This window comes from Podarcis gaigeae, assembly GCF_964106915.1.
Source record: "Podarcis gaigeae genome assembly, chromosome: 13".
NCBI classification, from domain to species: Eukaryota; Metazoa; Chordata; class Lepidosauria; order Squamata; family Lacertidae; genus Podarcis; species Podarcis gaigeae.
The window spans coordinates 2,140,553-2,156,733 of record NC_139689.1 but is presented as its reverse complement, the minus strand read 5'-3'; the positions used below and the strand labels follow the sequence as shown (position 1 = coordinate 2,156,733).

The 16,181-nt window shown below is 48.9% G+C and overlaps 1 protein-coding gene across 2 annotated transcripts in view; it reads right to left on the bottom strand.

The window, feature by feature from the left end:
• Positions 1-16,181, bottom strand: part of SRRT (serrate, RNA effector molecule) — a 36,890-nt gene that overhangs the window by 6,490 nt on the left and 14,219 nt on the right. For both annotated transcript variants that reach the window (XM_083706624.1, XM_083706625.1), the window contains exons 6-14: positions 13,724-13,893; positions 11,527-11,696; positions 11,329-11,430; positions 10,033-10,147; positions 8,275-8,474; positions 5,497-5,558; positions 4,444-4,522; positions 2,797-2,988; positions 1,490-1,660 (exon numbers count right to left, since the gene is read on the bottom strand). In XM_083706624.1, the coding sequence (XP_083562750.1) occupies positions 1,490-1,660; positions 2,797-2,988; positions 4,444-4,522; positions 5,497-5,558; positions 8,275-8,474; positions 10,033-10,147; positions 11,329-11,430; positions 11,527-11,696; positions 13,724-13,893 (1,261 nt within the window). The remainder of the gene's footprint in view (positions 1-1,489; positions 1,661-2,796; positions 2,989-4,443; positions 4,523-5,496; positions 5,559-8,274; positions 8,475-10,032; positions 10,148-11,328; positions 11,431-11,526; positions 11,697-13,723; positions 13,894-16,181) is intronic.

Below are 16,181 nucleotides of genomic sequence, written 5' to 3'. Positions count from 1 at the left end.
AAACACCAGGAAGATGATTTTGTATTTTTCATTATCTGGAAACCTAGAGTAGACCCATTCAATTGGAGAGATATCAATAGTCTGTTATTACAACAGGAAGCCCGTACATCCATCTACTTAAGACCATGACCCCTATGGGTCTGAATAGCTATCAGGATTATACATCATTTCTTTAAGACCTCAAATTAAACTGCAGCTGTCCTCTGAACTTTAGAACTCTATGCCTTTAAGAAGATCTAGGGGATCTCATCTACCCCTATATAAAAGGTAATAGGTTCACTTCCAAATTGAAAACACACAGAAAAGCTCAAGATACACGTTGATCTACCCACACGCAGGTGAAGAATCATATGATTATTTGCTGCCTTAGAGTTTTTAATTTGATTCAATACATGTGATTATTATTAATATTGATTATTTTCAGTTGTTATCCCTGAGAAACATAGACAATAACAGGATACTGTATATTTATCCAAAAATCTTCAAACTTACACAGCCCTTTAAAAATTAGGTAAGGAACCAAATGTTATATAATACTGTTTTATAATTTATGATAATTTAGAATTTAAATGTATGTTCATGTAATATTTGATACTTCCAGCTGATGAAGATGGATACATCGAAACAGGGCCCTGTAATGGCTTCTAATCCATAAGTGATTTCTGACTTCTGTATAATTGAAACGAAGACCTTCACGTCGAATCAGACTATGGACTACCATAAACTTATCTCTACTCATAAGCTCTTATCTCTAATTCTGTAACAAATTATTGTGTTATAGATATCTTTATGAGTTTAAGTTTGTAATCTCTGTTAGAGTTTGTCATCTCTATTTGAGTTTGTAATCCTTGTCAGAATACACACCTTTGAATGGATTAGTTTTTGTTACTATTGATTATTGATTTGCGAGTACAGACCACTCCCACTATTATAGAATCATAGAATCATAGGGTTGGAAGAGACCCCAAGGGCCATCGAGTCCAACCCCCTGCCAAGCAGGAAACACCATCAGAGCACTCCTGACATATGGTTGTCAAGCCTCTGCTTAAAGACCTCCAAAGAAGGAGACTCCACCACACTCCTTGGCAGCAAATTCCACTGTTGAACAGCTCTTACTGTCAGGAAGTTCTTCCTAATGTTTGGGTGGAATCTTCTTTCTTGTAGTTTGGATCCATTGCTCCGTGTCCGCTTCTCTGGAGCAGCAGAAAACAACCTTTCTCCCTCCTCTAGGTGACATCCTTTTATATATTGGAACATGGCTATCATATCACCCCTTAACCTCCTCTTCTCCAGGCTAAACATGCCCAGCTCCCTTAGCCACATTGAAAGTCATGTTGGCCAGTGTGTAAGGCAGCACTGAGTTGGACGGACCCTGGTGGTCTGACTTGGTAGAGGGCAGCTTCCTAGGTCCCCAGCTTCCCCAAAACGAAAGCTCTAGTCCTCCAACCTCCCCCATCCTCAAACCGAGCCGCTCTCACGCAAGAGTCACCTTGACAAGCTTCTCGTCCCTCTCCACGTTGAGCTCAGCGGGGTTCCCTTCCTTGGGGGGCTCTTCGGAGGGCTCCCCGCTTTTGCCCAGCAGCTCCTCCTCCTCAGCGCTGACCTCTTCTATCAGGTAGTCCGTGATGTTCTTCAGGATTGGGTTCTGGGAAGGCAAGCTCTGGGGTGGCAGAGAGAGAGAGAGACCGCTGTGAGCTTTTCTCCCAAGAGTAAGTGCCTCTCTAAAAGGCAGAAGGCCAAGCCTTCCTTCCGACGGCTATGGGTCCAACTTCCCTAGCTTAATTCTGGCCCATGTAGGACCAGTCTGGAAAGTTAGCCTTGGTGAAGACTGGACGTTTTCATCACCCCCAAAAGTTTTTGATTTGAGTTTCCATTGAAATGAGGCTGTACAGTGGTGCCTCGCAAGACGAAATTAATCCGTTCCGTGAGGCTCTTCGTCTAGCGGTTTTTTCGTCTTGCGAAGCAAGCCCATTGACAGCTTAGCGGATTAGCGCTATTAGCGGTTTAGTGGCTTTTAGCGGATCAGCTGATAAGCGGCTTAGGGCTTAGGAAAAGGGGAAAAAACCCCGCAGGAACTCGCAAGACATTTCGTCTTGCGAAGCAAGCCCATAGGGAAATTCGTTTTGCGAAGCGCCTCCAAAACGGAAAACCCTTTCGTCTAGCGGGTTTTCCGTCTTGCGAGGCGTTCGTCTTGTGGGGCACCACTGTATTTTAATATTTTAATGCTGTGTTTTAATCTTGTTTATAAGTTGTATTTCAATTAATTTGTTTTTATATTGGGTGTTAGCCGCCCTGAGCCCTGGGCTGGGGAGGGCAGAGTATTAATAATAATAATAATAATAATAACCAACAACCCATCCGCTTGAGCCACTGTGTTTCTCTATGGGCAGACTTTCCCTGAGCTGGTGCCCCGCCAGCTGCTTTGGGCTACAACTCCCATCAGCCATGCTAGCTGAGGCTGATGGGAATTCTAGTCCAAAGCAGCGGGACGGACACCAGCTCAGCAAAGTGCGAGAAGAACAGAGGCGACTTCCTGCATCATACGTAGACATTCAGCTGAGAACTGGCTTGCGAGGGGAGCCCTTTTCATGGAGTCGCAGAGTTGGAGGGGACTCCCAGGGTCATCTAGTCCAACCCTCGGCAAGGCAGGCAGCGCAGCTAAATTTCCAGGGATCGCGTACAGCAGGCTCGACCCACTGGGCCACCTGACGAGGCACAGAGAAATCTGAAGGGCAGAAAAACCCAAGGGCTGCGAGCGCCTCCCAGACAGTCCCCCCCCCCGGGCCCCAAACTGACCGAGACTTCGGAGGCAGGGCGGGCCTCCCCGGCCCCCCACAGCTGGGTGCGGTCATCCATCGTCTGGATCAGCTTGGCCGCCAGCTTGATGTCGTTGCGCAAGATCTGTTTGTGCTGCGTGATGCCGTTGACGTTTCTGACGCGCCGGGTCAGGTCGCGGTTGACGCCGGGGCTCAGCTCGCATTCCCGCAACTGGGGAGAGGGCGGAGGGAAGGGTCAACGCCAGAACAGCTCCCCAAACCTTGCTGAAACAGGGCGGGGACCCCCTCCCCGCTCCTGGCACGCAGTTGTTTCCAGGCATCACATTTTAATAATACACAGGCATTGTTTATCCTCTCTACCCCAGGGGGAAAAAACCCTACAGATCAGGATATACAATTTAAGAGAAGGATGAGGTGGGAATGGTCTCTCGCAGTTCCCAAACTTTTGGGGGCCATCCTCGCCTCTGCTTCATCACCCCCCACTGCCCCCTACAAAAAGCATTATTCAGAAAAGTGGTTTGCACGGCCTGTTCAGGAAGATATCAACGTGATGCAGTTCGAAACAGGAAAGATTAACTGCAGAGTTCATTCAAAATCCAGTTAAAACGATTCAGTTCATCAACAAAACAGATGAACTTGATTCCAGGGATACAAGCTTCTCAAAATTTGACAGTCGTTTTGCACCTCCAGTGCCCTCCCCACTGCCCCCTCGCCTCTTAGGGTCCCCCTAGGGCAGCCTATCTCAACCTGTGGGTCCCCAGATGTTGTTGAACTACAACTCCCATCACCCCTAGCTGGCAAGCCCAGAGCTCAGGGATGATGGGAGTTGTAGTCTGTAGTGGTCAGGTGGGATTACTATGAGGAATTATAAAATATGCATCAAGCCACTGTGTCCACTTTGAAAGCAAGGCGTTGACTGGGTTCAAGTCATTGACAATAATTTCTGATCAAATCCCACAAGCCTCTGCATTTCTGCCCATTTTCTACGCCTGACAGGCATTCTGAAACACAGGCCAGTTGCTTCATCAGACATCCTGGGTCATAAAAGATAGTAGGCAGTTTCTTTGATGTGATTTGTTAATCTTTAGATAGATCTTAAGGGCCAGGAAGAGTGTTCACAAAGAGATGGTAAATTCTACCCTTCCTTCCTTGCTGTTTATGTCCTCCGGGTTTGCTGAATGCATTCTTCCTTTTTAGTTCTGTTTTATTTACCCCAGAAGTATGCATGCTTAAATTATTAGTTTTTGTAGTTTAACTTTGTCCCCATGTGGGGTTTTGAAATGCTCAGAGGAAGTCTGATTGGTTCTTACGTGCACTGTGTAAAAAGTTCTTTTGTGAATAAAACGACCTGGGCCGAGGGGTGGACAGACAAGATTATTATACACACCCTCCCAGAGTCTTACTGGTCAAGCCTCTGTGTGTCTTCTATTAATCAGAGTCTAATCCTTCCTTTGCTTTGGGAATGCCACAGCAGAGTTCATTCAAAATCCAGTTAAACCGATTCAGTTCACCAACAAAACAGATGAACTTGATTCCAGGGATACGAGCTTCTCAAAATCTGACAGTCGTTTTGCACCTCCAGTGCCCTCCCCACTGCCCCCTCGCCTCTTAGGGTCCCCTAGGGAATCCCCCTGCCTCCTGCCCCCTTTGGCAATCGCCCATTTACCCGAATGTTCTGGAGGTTCCAGCAGATCTCCTTGATGTTGACACTGCGGTCAAAGGTCACCCAGCCTCTTCGGAAAAACCTGAAAAGGAGAAAGGTGTTCGGCTGCCGGGCTTTTCAAACGCCCTCTCCCCCTCGCAGGCACACAAACCCACACAAGCCTGACACACACACACACCCTGCCTTTCCTCCAAGTCAGTTCACAAAGGGCTCTCTCGTTGCAGCCACACAACGGCCCTGCAAGGTAAACTAGAGGCTGAGATGCAGCAACTGCCTTGCTTTTCTCTGTAGAAAGGACTTCTCAGCTGCCAAATTGCTGGCCTGACAAAGGAACATTCTGCAGTCTTTAAAAGCGGATCTGCAATTGCTTAGCAGAAGAACCTCTTATAAAGGGCAGAAATGATGAGTAAGTTGATAACAGCCACTCAGTTAAGGCTTACAGCTCGGCAGAGATCTGAAAATAGGGGAATTCTTCCCCCCACCCTCTAGAGAGCAGGAGGACCAGTGATCTCCCACGGATCTGAAGCAGATCAGGAGGGATTTCTGACTCCCAACTATTTAACGAAGACACCAACTTAAATGACTCCCCCCACAATGCCTTCAGTATATTGCCAGAACGAAGAAAGCTCGGAGCAGCGGGGAGGGTCTGTATTCCTTTTTAATCTCTAAGAGCCTTTCACACCCGGCTGCAGTTAGTGGTTCTAGCAAAAAAACCAAGTTGACGCCACACGCCTGAAGGACTGGACAAATCCTATCGAGAGGGCTGTCGGTGGCTCTTAGCCACAATGGCTCTCCCTCCACAGGTGGAATCTGGGTTCCAGTTGATGGAAACCGTAGGAGGTTCAAGTGTTGATCCTGTGTTCGAATCCTGTGAGAGCAGGTCGCTGGCCTAGATGGGCGCCCTTTGGCCTGATCCTGCAAGCTCTTCTTACCTTCCTATGCTGTTCTACAGACAGGGGATCCTATGGAACTATGACTGATATGACACAGACAGACACACGAGCAATGTGCAAGAAGTCTTTGGGTGTGGGTGGGGGTTTGAAAAACGAAAGTTACCTCCTTTCTGGCTGAGGTTCTGAAAGAGCCACTCTCATGAAGCCAGGATACCTTTTGCAAAGCTGAGAGAGAGAAGAAAGAAGGGAGGGAAATAAAAAGCTGTAAATTTTGGGGGGGTGGGTACAGGGTATGTTAAGGCCGAAATAAAAAATTAAGGTATTTTATATATATACTAAATGTTCATAAATGTACCAAGCAAACACGTACATCAATATATAAACCACATGTCTGAAGTACCACAGGAAAACCATATTGACTCCCAAACAGACCAAATGATTTCTCTGCAAGGTCAAAGGAAAATGGAAAAGCCTCCCCATTGTCTTTTCTTTCACAAATCCTGTCTTAAGGGTATGTCTGTGTATGAATAGGGTGAGCCTGTGACCTGGCTCAGGAACTAAGTATTTGTCATTACAAAAGACTGGCCAGGCTCCCCAGGGTATCCAATCAAATGAGCATTAACAGGTATCCTGCCAGACAGGAGATAAACAATGCACTCAGATTTCTGCTGTAGATCGCCTTTTCTGTGATGTAGGTATGATGTGTCTGGTGGGTGGTCTTGGACTCCAGGGCGGGCAATTTAAAATGTCTATATAAGGGCGGACACATCTTCGTTCTGGGTCTTCCTCCTTCTCCTACGTGTTAAGGGGGCACCCTGTTGCAACAGCTCAATAAAGATCCGGCTTACTAGCTGCTTTGCTTCTCAATATTCTCTGGTTGGCCTCTGTTCTTTTCTCTGACCGATGGAGAACCTGCAAAGGACTCTACAAGGGCTCTTGTGTCCCCCCCCCCCCCCGTAAGGGAATATGGACAGATTTTTGTTTATTACAAGGCAGAAAACCCTGCTCAACCCCTGGCACCAGAATAAATAAGAAACCTTGCTGAGTCAGCTCCTCTATCACAGACGGGCAGCCCGTCTTAGGATTCGAACCCACTGATTCAAATGTTTCTGCATCAGAAATAATTTTCTGGTGGCAAGGGCCGTCTGGCCGCGAAACAGGGACCCTTGGAAGGTGGTGAGCTCTCCTTTGTTGGACAGAGCCTTTGGACAGAGGTTGGGTGGCTGTCAGACTTTTCAGCTGTGATTCCTGCATTGCAGGGGGTTGGGCTAGATGTCCTCTGGGGTCCCTTCCAGCTCTTCTACAACCCTACGATCCACTCGTTTCTTACACTGACACCCCACCAAGAGCTGGAGGCGGTATACGCACGTCCCTGCCTCTCCGTTTTGTCGTCAGAACAACCCTGCAAGCTAGTTTAGGCAGACAGAGGCAGTGACTGGCTGCCCACCAGAGTGTGATGGGAAAAAAGATACCAGGGGAGAAAGCAGTAAAAACCTGATGAAGAGAGCACGGCAGAGGTTATATTTTCTGAGAATCCTCCGGAAAAACAATCTCTCAAAGGACCTGTTGATGGCATTTTACCACTGTACTGTTGAGAGTGTGTTAACTTATGGTCTGTGTGTGTGGTTTGGGAGCTGCACGGTCAGGGGAAAAACAATGCTGTCCAGGGTTGTCAAGACTGCGGAGAGAATAATTGGGTGCACTCTTCCAACCTTAGATCAAATCTATGCTGTCAGGTGCCGTAAGAAAGCGGCAGAGATAGCGTAGGATAGTACGCACCCCGGAAATGATCTCTTTCAGCTTCTGCCTTCTGGAAGAAGGCGCTGGGTTGTAAAGACTGGGACTAGTCGCCTGAGAAACAGTTTCTACCCAAAGGCGATTTTGGTTTTAAGCGCAGTGTAAGGTAGTCTCTATGGGAGTATATTGTATTTAATTATGGGGTACCAGAGTTCTTAGGGGGGTTAACCAGGTTGGGAAAGCAGGCTTGTTGGTTCTGAATGTCTGATGTAGATTTTTTCAATGCCGTTGTTCTGTATGGGACAATGACAATAAAGATTATCGTATCGTAATGTAGGTTGACTGATAGGCGGGAGGAAGGCTGTCTGGAAAGCTCTGAGCACCATATATATCCAAAAGGGCTGTGGCTCAGTGAGAACACACCTAGCCTGGAACCCAGAGAGCCACAGCTGCCAGCCAGTGTCGACATCACTGAGCTAGGTACAATAATATGATTAATGAAATAGACAGGACTCCCCGTTGGCCTGACTTCCTATGTTCCTTATAAGCCTTCCCAAGCCTGCCCTCTCCCTGGGGGGGGGGGGGGGCCTCCTAGGGTCTCACAGCCCACCCCAGAGATACCTGCTCTACCCTGCAGCGCCACTACGATATACAATATCTTTATTGTCATTGTCCCATGCAGAACAATGAAATTGAAAAGCTACATAAAACTACATAAAACATTCAAAAACCCCTAAAAACTCTGAAACCCCATTTTAAAAAACACTATACTATAGAGACCCCTTATGCTGCATTTAGAACCAGAATTGCATTTGCGTAGAAACTGTTTCTCAGACGGCTAGTCCTGGTCTTTATAACCCTGTCCCTTCTTCCAGAAGGCAGAAGCTGAAAGAGATAATTTCCGGGGTGCGCACTGTCCTGCGCTATCTCTGCAGCTTTCTTATGGCACCTGGCAGCATAGATTTGATCCAAGGTGGGAAGAGGGCACCCAATTATTCTCTCTGCAGTCTTTACAATCCTGGATAGCATTGTTTTTCCCCTGGCCGTGCAGCTCCCAAACCACACACACAGACCATAAGTTAATACGCTCTCCACAGTGCAATGGTAAAATGCCATCAGCAGGTCCTTTGAGAGATTGTTTTTCCAGAGGATTCTCAGAATATATTGAGAGAGGCCAGCGCCACGCCAGCTGGGTTCCACTCACCGCCACGATCTCCGCCTGGGAGATGTTGGGGGCGATGTTCCGCACAAAGAGGGAGCAGGTCTTGTGCAGGGGGCGGGGCTTGGGCTCCCCGTCCTTCTCCTTGGCTTTGGGGGGCTCCTCGCCGCCTTCCTTCGCTGGCCCCGCCGTCGCGACGGCTGCCCCTGCTGCCGCCCCGGCCTTCTCCTCCTTCGGCTTCTTGTCTGCAAAAAAGAGGCGGCCAAAAACTCTGAGCAAGGCCTCTGGGGCGGATTTCCTCCGGTTAACCGGCGGTGAGGGAATTGCGAATCCCAAGGCGTCAGAAGGGCAAGTTGTCTCTTGCGAGCTGCCGGATTAAACATCTCAAGAAAAATGGAAGTTTCAATAGTGGGAGTGGTCCCTACTGACAGGTCAATAGTCAATAGTAACAAAAACTAATCCATTCAAAAGTACCGTATTTTTTGCTCTATAAGACTCACTTTTTCCCTCCTAAAAAGTAAGGGGAAATGTGTGTGCGTCTTATGGAGCGAATGCAGGCTGCGCAGCTATCCCAGAAGCCAGAACAGCAAGAGGGATTGCTGCTTTCACTGCGCAGCGATCCCTCTTGCTGTTCTGGCTTCTGAGATTCAGAATTATTTTTTTTCTTGTTTTCCTCCTCAAAAATTAGGTGCGTCTTGTGGTCTGGTGCGCCTTATAGAGCGAAAAATACGTACGTATTCTGACAAGAATTACAAACTCAAGCAGAGATTACAAACTCTTAACACAGTGAAAAAGAGAAATTCTTTCTAACGAATTATTGTGTTATACATATCTTTATGAGTTTGTGATCTCTGTTAGAGTTTGTAATCTCTGCTTGAGTTTGTAATTCTTGTCAGAATTGACTTGTGAGTAGGGACCACTCCCACTATTGAAACTTACATTGGCCTGAATTCTTGGTGTGCTTTTTTCTTGGAATTACACATCTCAGCAAGCAAGCAAACAAACAAGCAAGCAAGCAAACAAACCCCTGCATCTCTAGGTCCAAAGAACTGGAGCTTTGGTTTACCAGAGGCAACGCTTTTTTATTAAAAAAAAAACAGACTCAGGAAAGAAACAGCTCAGGCTACAGAGGCTTCAGCAAAGCCACAGAGGCAAAACCCTTCGCTCTTTCCTAATTTGGAGACCTCTAAACGTTAATAAGGTAAGTGGGGCCTGCAGGATGAGGCCATCTACCCGGCATCCTGTTCTCACAGCGGCCGACCAGATGGCCATATTGGTATGCCAGAGTTGGACCTGAGCGCCAGGGCAAACGCCCTTTTGCAATCCTTTCTTTCACTGCTCATGCATCTTAAATGTATACCGCACATTTCCGTGTACAAGACGAGTGTTTTTTCTTAGAAAATTATGACAAAAAGTGGGCGGGGGGGAGGTCATCTTATACACGGATAGCGCATAGTGGGAACATGGGATTGGTTGCTCCCGGGAGCCGGAGATTGTCAGCGACTTTGGGGCATGTTATTGGTGGCTGCGGCAAGGGCTGGTGTTGATTGGCTGTCACTGTGGCAATTTGGCGGGCGGTTTTCTGCTTCTGCTGTTGAGAGGACAGTCGATAGGTGGGTTTTGCAATGCGTGCGAGTGGCAGCGTATGTTAGGCAGGTGAGTAAGGTGGGCAATCCTCCCTCCATTTTCTTAAATTGGAGCCCCCCAAAATAGGGGGCGTCTTATACACAGGGGTGTGTTATGCACGGAAAAATACAGTACATCCATTCGTTGTTGTTTTTTCGACTGGATCTCTCCACCCACCTTCCTTGTCCTCCTCTTCAGGGCGCCCGCCTTCTGACTCTGTGTCAGATTCAGAAACGCTGCCTTCGTCGTAGCTGTCGTCCCCGCTGCGCTTCCGTTTGTGTTTGTGTCCGATCTGGGTGGGGCGGGAGAAAGGGAGCAGTCATTCCTACCCCCAAAATCTCGTTTCGGGTGCATATTATCATCATTATCTTTAAATCCCGCCTCCCTCCCTCAGGGGCGGCTTGCCACAAATTAACGCAACACGGATAAAAATGTCTTAAGAGAGAATTTATTCCTGGAATTACGCTCAGCCTTTCTTTAAAGAGGCAGGGAGGTGTGTTCCCCACCTATCTATATATATATAAAAGTGTAAAGTACCCCTGGACGGTTAAGTCCAAAGGCGACCCTGGGGTTGTGGCGCTCATCTCGCTTTCAGGCCGAGGGAGTCGGCGTTTGTCCACAGACAGCTTTCTGGGTCAGGTGGCCAGCAGGACTAAACCGCTTCTGGTGCAACGGAAAAGCCGTTTTCCTTCCCGCCACAGTGGTACCTATTTATCTACTTGCACTGGTGTGCTTTCGAACTGCTAGGTTGGCAGGAGCTGGGACTGAGGAACGGGAGCTCACCCTGTTGTGGGGATTCGAACCGCCGACCTTCTGATCGGCAAGCCCAAGAGGCTCAGTCCAGTATACCTGAAGGAGTGTCTCCACCCCCATCGTCCAGCCCGGACACTGAGGTCCAGCACCGAGGGCCTTCTGGTGGTTCCCTTACTGCAAGAAGCCAAGTTACAGGGAACCAGGCAGAGGGCCTTCTCGGTGGTGGCCCCCGCCCTGTGCCCCCGAAGTAACCGGGCCTGATCCCAGACCCCTGTCCCCATTTCCCAGGGACGTCGCTGCGAGAAGCCAAGTTACAGTGAACCAGGCAGAGGGCCTTCTCGGTGGTGGCACCCGCCCTGTGGAACACCCTCCCACCAGATGTCAAAGAGAAAAACAACTACCAGACTTTTAGACGACATCTGAAGGCAGCCCTGTTTACGGCAGCTTTTAATGTTTAATAGGTTATTGTATTTTAGTGGAATTTAGTGTATTTTTGTTGGAAGCCGCCCAGAGTGGCTGGGGGGACCCAGCCAGATGGGCGGGGTATAAATAATAAATTATTATTATTATATCTTTTAGACCACAGAGCTACGCGCGTCCCTCCCACCTATCTAACCTCCAGCACGGCACCGACCTGCCTCCACAAACACCCTACTCTGGAAGCTCATCCACTTCCCGCCCGCCCTGATTCAATGAAGAGAAGCATGGAGGGCCCTGCACCTTTTTAGCTTCCTTGTCTGTCTCCTCTTTCTTCTCAGCCCTCTTCTCCTCCTCTTCCGAGCTCTTCTTCGCCTTGTCCTCGACAGCTTCCTCGTCACCAGCCTAGGACAGAGCAGGGAGGCCTGTCAGACACCCCCGCTCAGCTGGCAGCAGCAAGGAAGGCCCAGGCAGGATCACACCCGCCTCCCCAGGACCCACCTTCTTGGCCTCCTCCTTCTTGTCGTCCTTCTCCGAGGCTTTGCAGTCCAGCTCCTGCAGCCGGTTCTCTTCCTTCTTCCCCGGCTCTGCCTTCTCCTGCCGCTCCTCCTCTTCCTCCTGGTCCAGGATCTTCAGGTCGTGCTCAGTCCCGCCTTCCATCTTAATGACGGCTGCAGGGGGAGAGGGAGCCACCACCGTCAAGGCCCTGACTCTTAACAATAGCATGTGGTAGCAATTCTGGGGAGGTTCAGCGGCTTTCGAACTCAGCAAAAGATCTACATGGACCCCAGGCTGCCTCAAACGCCACCACCTTTCTTCACAACTGTTTATAAAGATAATTAAAACCGGCAGCCTAGAAGATTAAAAATATGTCAACGCCTATGTGTCTGGAGATAGGGTGTCTTGAGTAAAATAATAATAATAATAATAATAATAATAATAATAATAATAATAATAATAAATTTTATTTATATCACACCCTCCCCGGCCAGAGCTGGGCTCAGAGTAGCTAACACCAATAAAAAAATCACAGTAAAAACGTAATAGGGGGGAAAGAGAGGGGAAATTTAAAAAACCCAATTTAAAATACAGGTTAAAATGTAATTTAAAATGCAGCCTCATTTTAAAGTAGCCGATAAATCAAAACCATAAAAGGGGAGGAAAACATAAGGGTCAGACCGAGTCCAAACCAAAGGCCTGGCGGAACAGCTCCGTCATGCAGCCCCTGCGGAAAGATGTCAAGTCCCGCTGGGCCCTGGTCTCTTCTGACAGAGCGTTCCACCACATCAGGGCCAGTGTTGAAAAGGCCCTGGCCCTAGCTGAAACCAATCTAACCTCCTTGAGGCTCGGGACCTCCAAAGTGTTGTCATTTGTGGACCTTAAGGTCCTCCGTGGGGCATACCAGGAGAGGCAGTCCCATAGGTACCTGGGTCCTAGGATGCATAGGGCTTTAAAGGTCTAAACCAGCACCTTAAACCTGACCCTGTACTCAACTGGGAGCCAGTGGAGTTGGTAAAGCACTGGATGAATGTGATCCCGCAGCAAGGACCCTGTAAGGAGCCTTGCCACAGCATTCTGCACCCGCTGGAGTTTCTGGGTCAGCTTCAAGGGCAGCCCCACGTAGAATTACAGTAGTCAAGCCTGGAGGTGAAGCAGGCTTTGGCTTGTGATGAGGACAGACGCAATGGCCTTCTGGTACCCAAAGCAAGAACTCTCCTCCACTAGAAATCTTGAGGCAAAATCAGGTAAACCGAACCCTACTGTTGAAGTAATAACTGGCTTTGCTGTACCCATGGATCCTGTAATTTTGCTATCTGGTTATGTTAAGGAAATAGCACTAATAGAGGACAGGGAATGAAAGCAACGTCTCGTAACTACTGCCAGAATTATTTGTCAAAACTGGCCGGGGGATTGAGAACACCAATCATGAGAGCATGGGTAACTGCAATCTGGGACGTTGTATATCTGGCTAAGGTTGCATACAGTGGTACCTCAGGTTACATACGCTTCAGGTTACATACGCTTCAGGTTGCAGACTCCGCTACCCCAGAAATAGTACCCCGGGTTAAGAACTTTGCTTCAGGATGAGAACAGAAATCGTGCTCTGGAGGCGCGTCAGCAGCGGGAGGCCCCATTAGCTAAAGTGGTGCTTCAGGTTAAGAACGGACCTCCGGAACGGATTAAGTACCGTATTTTTTGCTCTAAGACTTACTTTTTCCCTCCCAAAAAGTAAGGGGAAATGTGTGTGCGTCTTATGGAGCGAATGCAGGCTGCGCAGCTATCCCAGAAGCCAGAACAGCAAGAGGAATTGCTGCTTTCACTGCGCAGAGATCCCTCTTGCTGTTCTGGCTTCTGAGATTCAGAATTTTTTTTTTCTTGTTTTCCTCCTCCAAAAACTAGGTGCGTCTTGTGTCTGGTGCGTCTTATAGAGCGAAAAATACGGCGCTTAACCCGAGGTACCACTGTATATGGTGAGAAGCAGAGAGAAGCAGTCTTTTCACGATCTTCTTGAGAAAGGTGGTCTGTGCTACTCGGAACTTTTGAGATATTAACTTATTATGTGGGATTTTGGCACGGAAATCTGTCCGTTTATGTGTGGCTGCACTTCCGCATCGTTCTGGCTTCTGTTGCTTTTCTGTTGTAATTGCACAGATATATGCAAGGAGGACAACGACAAGAACAAGAACAGCAACCGTACCGGCATCCAAGACTTTGATGATGGCGTTGGCCTTGTCAATCTCCAGCTGCAAGTTCTCGAACCAGCCGTTGTCCATGAGGTATAGGAAGACATTCAGGCGGTTCTGCAGGGCGTTGTGAGACTCCTGCTTCCTCCTGCCGGCTTCGTCCGGGTGGTATTTGGACCGGAACCTGAATGGAACCCAAATTAGCAGAAGGGTGGGGGGCGGGGAGGGGCAGGAGAAAGGCACAGAAAAGGAGGGGCGGAGGGGAGGGGAAGAAATGCGTTAGCCAGGCAAAAGGGAAAGGGAAGCACGACCCTCTCGGTCGCTAATTCACACATGCAAAGCGAGGGAAGGAGGGAGGAAACTCCAGGTGCCTTTTATGTTTGGTTTGGTTTCTGCGGAAATGGAAGTGTAGAGGGGAAGGGAGTGCTGCTTGAGGAATTTCTCGGTCGCTGGCAGGCCAGGCCAAAGCCCACCTCCACAAAAAGGGGCGCCGATCGCTCGCTGTCTCCCGCCACAGGGAAGCCGGGTGTGCCAGCGAGATTCTTTGCAGAGGGGGTGCTTCGGGGAGACTGCTTCGGTCTAAGAAAGGGCCTCTTACTCCTCGACAACTTGGCTCGGTTCAGAATCCTTTCCCCTTCTCTCTTTGGGTTTAGTTTGTTGCTGCTGCTGCTGTTGTCAAGTTTATTCCCCGCCTTCCCTCCTTAAGGTCCCAGAGAAAGGTTGTGGTTATCAAATCTACTTAGCCACTGCAAAGGGAAGGCGGGTCCTAAAAATGTACGCCTCAAGTGTCGAAAGCCAAGGGGAAAAGGGGCGTCTTCAGCAACCACCGGGAGCAGCACAGTGAAGGGAGTTCCGCGGCTTAGGGGCCACCACAGAGAAGGTCCTCTCCCCCTGGGTCACCCCTACCCTGAGTCTCTGAGGGTGGAGGAACTGCCAAGAGGGATCTCTCCGCAGATCCTGGCACCCGAAGGGGTCTGTAGGGATGGAGGCAACCTTTCAGGTAACTTTATAAGGCTTTAAATGCCAACACCAGCACCTTGGATTGGGTTTTCATTGTCACGCCCTGCAAGCCCTGGGACTTTAGGAGTTAAACGTAGGTCATAAATTGTAATAATAATAATAACAGCAGCAGCAGCAGCAGCAACTATTCCAGGCCCCTCCTGCCTCACTCTCAAGGCCCGCCATAGGCTTCTCCTCAAGCCTCCCCTGGTCTGGTCCTCCGTCATGGCCAGTTCACAGCTGCCATGCTAAAATGTCCCCAAACCCCAAGCCTCGCCTGCCAGGCAGGGACAGTAAGCCCTCTTTCGTCTGCAGATGCTAACTATGTGTAATAAGGGAGTAGAGCCCTGTTCGAAGAAAGCCTCAGCCTGCCCCCCAGCTCAGAGTGTGGGGTGGGCTAGCTCCGCGGGGGTCGCTTCTGTCAAAGAGGTCAAACTCTGCGGGGAGATCTGGGGGTCCCTGCTTGTGAGGCAGCCGTTTACTCCATTTTCGTGGAGGAGAGGGCTGTCGAAGGCCGCTGGCCACAACAGCTGCGCTCTGCCTGCACGGCTGGAGGAAGCGATGCTTTTGAAATCCCAGTTGCTGGAAACAACAGAAAGGGAGAGTTACTGTTTGCTGGTTTCGTATAATGGGCACCTGAGAACAGGATGCTCTGAGCCTCATCCAGCAAAGCTCTCCTTACACTCTTATGGAAACTGCAGCCTCCACAGCCTGTCTACCTAGATTCCTAGGTTCTTTGGGGCATTCAGCTACCGTGGGTACAGGATGCCGTTCTCTCCCCTTTGGCCTAATCCTGCCTCGCCCTATTTGGGACATGATACGCTCTCTGGATTTGGAGATGGGGGGGCGGGGGAGAGATGTAAAAGCAGCTTCGATGGGGGAAGGCAGTTAAAAAGGGGAAGGGTGGAAATTAATACAACCAAATCCAAAACACGCCTTCTACAGTCTTTTTTTTTTTTACCTTTTGCAAATACAAGATATGCGTTTTTAGATTTTTATTTTTTTTTGCTCTCAGCTCTGATTTAAGAAGACAGAACACGTCATACATACACTGAGAGGAGTCACACTCCGAGCCTTCCAAGCGAAGAGAGTTTTCTTCGGCGGATTTTTTAAGAAAAAAGCAGCACGGGCTTAACCCCAAAAGATTGGAAAATCTCTCTCTCTCTCTCTCGCTGGGCCGCAGGACTTCGTAAAAACAAAAACAAAAGAGAGAGGAGGCTCTGGTGCCTGCGATTTCGCCCTGCTCTGCCTACATCCTGCCAACTCACATTCAGCTAGTCACTGCATTGTGCACAGTGAAGACCCTGACTGTCTGCGCTACGGAGGAAGAAAAAAAAAATCGCCACCACCAGCGGAGAGAGGAAGGGGGTAAAATTGAAAAAAAAAAAAGCACATTCAAGGCTCTTTGGTTTGTTTTGCTTATTTATGGATTCTCCAGGCTGAGGACGGATGGTTTTTGGAGTCTCCTGTGAG